The sequence below is a fragment of the Zea mays genome, chromosome 3, assembly GCF_902167145.1.
Source record: "Zea mays cultivar B73 chromosome 3, Zm-B73-REFERENCE-NAM-5.0, whole genome shotgun sequence".
NCBI classification, from domain to species: Eukaryota; Viridiplantae; Streptophyta; class Magnoliopsida; order Poales; family Poaceae; genus Zea; species Zea mays.
This window is the reverse complement of record NC_050098.1, coordinates 591,786-597,785: the sequence shown is the minus strand read 5'-3', so window position 1 is coordinate 597,785 and position 6,000 is coordinate 591,786. Positions and strand designations below refer to the sequence as shown.

Here is a 6,000-nt window from a genome sequence, read left to right as displayed (position 1 = left end):
AAAAAGAAAGAAAAGATGCAGCTCACACCACTAACACAAGTACTGTAAGAACTAGCAGCAACGAGAACTAAACTAACCATCATCCCACATCGGTTCCTGGCAGCATGCAGCGGTAGGCTGAGTACGTGCAACTTCCCTAGCAGGACGTCGCGATTTCAAATGACCATTTTTTGGCAATGGCATGCACGGAAATATCAGGCCAGTTCGTCGTCCTCGTCGATGCACACAAACTATAGCTATATACCTGATGAGCGTTTGTTGGATCGGAGTCACTATCAGTTGATTATTTATATCAACAAGTCGATGGCGACGCTGCTGGCTAGCTAACGGACAACGATGGGCACCACTCTTCGTCGTCCTGGACCCACACACACACACACACTAGTCTTCGGATAGTCTGTGGACGAAAACGAACCAACCACCAATTGAAACCAGCGGCGTTATTTCGTCAAATGGAGATAGATAGTGGCATTTGAATAATTGGAGAAGATCGACCCCCCCAAGATGTTTGCATACATGTTGCTCTGAGAAGAACAAGTTTGTGATCTTCCGAGTTGGGAGTTGGGACTGATGTTATTATGTCTTCTGCTCTCCAACTTCTGATTCTAAGAAAACATATGAAAAAGCTCGTGGCCACATCATAACCGAATGCAAGCAGATTCCAAGCGATTCGAGTAGCCAACGCTCAATTACTGAACCAGTGAAGCACCTACCAACCTAGGGAAACCTTCAGGCAAAGCTGGTCGAGATAATCCACCTGATAAACAGATGAGCCATCCACTGCGGGAGTGGCTCGCTACTGGATAACGCATCCGGGGACACCCCCCACTCCGCCGTTCTTACGTTACGTGAAAGGGTAGAAGTTGGAGAAGAGCAGGCTACCTAGAAGAATGTACGCGATGAAATAGACACAGATCAGGTAGCCCCATCGTCTGTTGGCGCGGCTCGGAGAAGCCAGAACGTGCGCGGCAGCCCAGTAAACCGCGGGGCTAGCGGATAGGAACCGTGTGGACACCTGCATGAAAACGAACGCAAGTTAAGTTGGTACTCAGCCCAACAGTGCTCCCTCCCACACAAGCTTTTGCTTTAACGAGGAAGATGATCATATTACTGACCTGGACGTGCATCACGAACAAGGCTGTGAATGCCATGAAGGCCAGATGCAGAACGAATGGGAGTAGTAGTATGGAGCACGCGTCCTGATCCTCTTCGATGTTTTGGTTAGCTGGCGTGGTACTGTCATGGAATGTCGCAGGAGCTATCTCGGTAGCAACTGGTTTTCTCTGTTTAGCCTTAGAGCTCCCTGTCCAAGAAATACTGTAAGGTACAGCTGTGTGCTTATCACCGTCTAAAAAAATGTTAGGTCATTTCAAATAGACTTGGCATCAAGATAGATGAGCAACGGTTTCTCAAAACAAAGCAAAACGTATACTGTTGAGATCGCAGTAGTACCTTGTGCTTTCTTGGTGAGTCCAGCAGGAGGTTCACTCAAAATTGTCGCGTCATCTGATCTTCTATACGACACAACTGGCCTTTTCTCTAGAGCAGTGATAATCTGCTTGTGGACGCTAGTTCTCTGGAAACACCGGTGAAGCAGTTTTGCGTAATGGACAATAGAATAAACCGCGAGAGAAAGCACTGGTGAGGCCAAGAGAAAGTTCGGCAGCTGCTTCACTTGGAAGTACCTCAAGAAACCAACTCCCCTAAAAAGAAAACCGCAAGTAACTTATGAAGAGCAGTTAAGAGTTGAAGACTTCAGGATGCTAGAGAGGGGCAAAATATGCTGTCTTATGAGAGAGAACTCATACAACATCAACATCCTTGAGAAATGGTGAACAGACAAATGTTTCGATAAAATTTTTAAAGTAACACAAAGGAGGATTCCATAGTGTGCACTGTACACGATGTTACAGTATCAGCATCCTTGAGTAAATGGAAGGACAGGTGTTTCAATAAAATTTCAAGTAACACAAAGGAGGGATGGGGGGTCTCCATGTGTACCCAATGTTCATCTCAGCAGATGTGCAACATGGTTAGGCATAAGCAAAGTACTATGCCACCAAGCACGTGCAATAGAATATAGGGTGAATGATGAAGCAAGTCCAATGCCATGAAAGATGTATCAACTATGTATTTCTTATGGCTACAAACAATCATCAACCAAAGTATGCATAGAGCCAGCATTTAGGCTGCCTGCAGTGGGCAGCTTTAAACAATACGCTATGTGGATAGTGCTACGCATAGAGTAAAAACCCACTGCAGTGGATCACCTCAACGGCCACTCTAAATGCATGGAAGAGAGAGAGAAACGCCATATATAGAGTATATACACCTCTACTCCAAATCTCTCTCCGCTTGGCGTTTTGGTCTGTATTGGTGAGCGGTGGTATGGAGGCTGGCCGGTGCTGTGCCTGTGTGTGCTGGTAGCAGCGGAAAGAAAATAATATAATATATGTGGTAGTTGATATAGAGTTGAGATATAGAGTAAACATGATTATGAAGAATTATGGTATAGGGTAGACTATCTTGCTGACCAGGATAGAATATTCCTTTTAGGGTAGAAATTTAGAGTAGTATAAGTGCAGATAGCCTTAATCATACAGTAAGGCAAGACTACCCTCGTATAATTCCAGAGGTAAGCAAAAAGGATGAAGAGGTGCTAGTTTTGACACATTATCATGCCAATTCTAATTCTAACTATTTTCATATAGAAACACTTACCAGTAGTGGCTTTGGATGAAGCCATACAATAGGGGAACTTTTGCTTTGCACCATGGCCTCAATTCGTCTGAGCTCCCATGTACACATATGTTCAAATATCCATATGCTTGGAAAGCAAAGAAAGGTAGAAATATGAAAATGGAGCGCAAAGCTCCAGCCACAAGGGCCTGAATTGCCAACTGGTCAAACAAAGAGAAGTTATTAAACAAACATGTTTTTGCTGATTGCTTCTTATGGAAACAAAATATAATCCGTGCAATATGGTATGTCATTTAGTCTCTTCATGCCAAATACTGTTACTCATAATAATAACTGAAGTGGAACATACCAAGGGCCTTTTCTTTTGTACAGTAGCATCATATGCTTGTAGCAAGGCCTGAAAACAGAAATAGCCAGCATTAAGTGCTCCATTTGACCTAGCTGAACCAGACAGAGCGAGCATTATCACTGCAACAGTATTAGCACCGGAAAACACGTAGAAGATGCCCCTAAGAGAAAAAAGTGCATAAAGACTTTCTGAATACCTGCCAAAAATAACAAATTATCTGTTACAATATGCCAAAGCACATGAGTTTCTTGTGTTGGTGAAGGAAAAGAATATTACAATGATGAGTAGAACACAGAAGCAGGGTTGAAACAAAACAGAACAGATGCTCGGTAAGCAGCTTTCTGGTCCTTCAAAATCAGCACAGACAATCTGCACCAACGAGAATTAGTAGTATCCTTAGTAACACAGTAATATGATCAGAAAGGGTTGGTCTAACTTCGACATTTATGAATTATGACCATATGATCAGATAGTATCAAGAACAGTGAAAAATTGCAAACTATAGCCACTAGAAAATCCTTCAATGGGATGAACATTTGGAAAGAAAGAAATTGCTGCATCTTCCAACATGCCAGCCTCGTGCCATCAGAGGTCATCAAGAAAGGATAAACAAGACAAGTGCAAATGAGGCACAGGAGTTTTTGGGTCTGCCACTTTGGGCAATTTGTTCGTTCTATGTTCTTGTATGCTTCGGCAGCTTCCCTCCTCCTGGTACTGGCAGATCAGAACAAATTTTCACGAAGAACTTGCTTTCTATCAGTGTTCTTAAGGCGCCTAGGCGAGCAAGTGGATCAGACAGGCGCCTTAGCGCCTAGGCGGGAATGGCGAGCAAGGCGACCAGTTTTGCCCGGGCGCCTGGACGCCTAGGCGACGCCATAAGAACACTAAGCATAAGTGAATAGGCAGATCTCCTGCTACCTTTCTTCCAAAAAACTAGAAACAGATTGTGCTAAACTTCAAATGATAGATTTTGCATTACAACTACCAGAATATAGTTTTACAGGCTCTAGAAACTATTCATTGTTAGGATGTGTCCTCCGACTCGCTAACAAAGAGAAAAAAGGGGGAGTCCTCCCTGTTACGTGTGGATGATATGAGAACTGATCGGGGGTGCAATCCGTTCTGATCGGTTGTGGCCCCGGTCACGGGTACGAGGCTATATAAACAGTAGCTAGGCTGGCAGGGACGCCAACGCTTCCACGCTCGGAAACCCTAGCCGCCACATTTGTTTAGGTGCCAATCACCTTGTCCTACCCAGTGACCGGAATCGCCATTGTCATTGGGTAGGAAAAGGTGATAGACACCTAAACAAATGTGGTGGCTAGGGTTTCCGGGCACGGAAGCATTGGCGTTCATGCCGGCCTAGCTACTGTTTATATAGTGCCCTACGGGCCACAACCGATTAGAACAGATTGTGCCTCCGATCAGGGTGCATATCATCCGCACGCAGCAGGGGAGGACTCCTCCTTTTTCTCGCTTTCTGTTAGTGAGTCAGAGGACACATCCTAACATCACCACAGAAGGGGCCAGATCAGTCCACAAGCACCTCACCTAATATTATCCACCAAAGAACACCAGCTATTGAACTGTGCAAAAACTCTGGCGTGGCATCGCCAATAAAGTGCAGGGAAAACAGCTACTGCATTCCAGTGTGCACTGCTCTCAAGCATTGTCCAGTCTTGAAATGTTTGAAGAATCAATAAATGGCTACAAATGACTTCCAAATAGATGCATAACTGTGGTTTTAGAGCCCATCTAACGCATAGAATCAGCCCAAATCTGTGTGAAGACGAAAACAGTAAAGCTCATCAGACGGCGAACACCTGTAGAAGTAGGCCGCAGCAGCAACGAATGCGACGTTGTTGAGGACATAGCCGGAGAGCACGAGCACGGCCCTGTACCCTAGTATCGGTACTAGCGGCGCGAACACTGCACGGGAAAAGGATTAATCACCACAACCAGATCAGATAAAGCGCACAAATTGACATCAGGGAAGTGTGACGAGCGGGCTTACACGATCGTGCGAGGAGCACGAGGGAGGCGGGGAGGAGTGGGAGGAAGGCGAAGGACTGCTCGTACTCGTAGCCGCACTCAGCGGGGCGGGCGAAGTGGACACCGTCCCACACGGCCAGCGACGAGATAGCGGCGGAGACGGGCGTGTTGGGATCCGGGGAAGAGGAGAAAGAGGAGAGGCAGGGTGGGTGGAGAGTAGCGGAGGTGTCGTAGGGGCGCAAGAGGAGGCGGGCGAGCAGGTAGAGGGACAGAACTAATACGCGGGAGGCCGCGGCAAGACGCACGACGCCGGCGACTGGCGGCGCCATTGACGCGCATGCGCGGCAGGGAGGAGAATCGATCCGTGGAGAGATTTCAGCTATTGGCACCTGTCCCGGATACTCATGGACTCAACATCATTGCTAGTGTACATTTATGATGCGACTAATAGGACGACCTAAATCACATAATTTTTGGCATGGTCCAATCTAAATTTTTGGCATGGTCCAATCTAATTATAGATGTAGCCTGATATAGTCCAATATATGGACTATGTCTAGGGCTCAAGTCAAGCTTACGGGCCGGACTGGTATGACCCATTTAACTAAGGCACATCGAGACACACTAAACATAAACTCAGTATTAACTTAGAGAATATAGAGCTTCAATAGGCTTCGAGAACCAGTAACTAGATGGGGATAGTGAATAGTGATAATGATCATTGTATATGTATTTTGTATGGATGTATAGTACTCAACTAAATACTGAACAGATAACTGGATATTATTTCGGAGCTAGTTGTACTATTTTTTTCTTTCTAGCCAAAGGCTTTTAATGTGCAACCACAAAACATCTTAGTTTTATTTTGGTTATATGTATATTTTATACTTTTTGTTTATGTATTACTGTTGTATGTATATGGGCTGGTCTGGCACATTAGAGCATTCTGGGCTATATGG

General features: G+C 45.3%; 1 protein-coding gene across 2 annotated transcripts; it reads right to left on the bottom strand.

Annotated features, from left to right (window-relative positions):
• Positions 1–455: 455 nt before the first annotated feature.
• On the bottom strand, positions 456–5,452 carry LOC103649516 (GPI mannosyltransferase 2). Of its 2 annotated transcripts, none has more exons than XM_008675238.3 (8): positions 5,064–5,452; positions 4,873–4,978; positions 3,326–3,418; positions 3,050–3,245; positions 2,722–2,900; positions 1,453–1,703; positions 1,116–1,303; positions 456–1,015 (listed from the first exon to the last, which is right to left on the bottom strand). In XM_008675238.3, the coding sequence occupies exons 1-8, from the start codon at positions 5,368–5,370 to the stop codon at positions 845–847; spliced, it is 1,491 nt and encodes a 496-aa protein (XP_008673460.1). In that variant the 5' UTR covers positions 5,371–5,452; the 3' UTR covers positions 456–844. The 2 variants fall into 2 exon arrangements, with proteins under 2 accessions (XP_008673460.1, XP_035822009.1); XM_035966116.1 differs by having other exon boundaries at positions 4,601–4,978; positions 5,064–5,397.
• Positions 5,453–6,000: the final 548 nt, after the last annotated feature.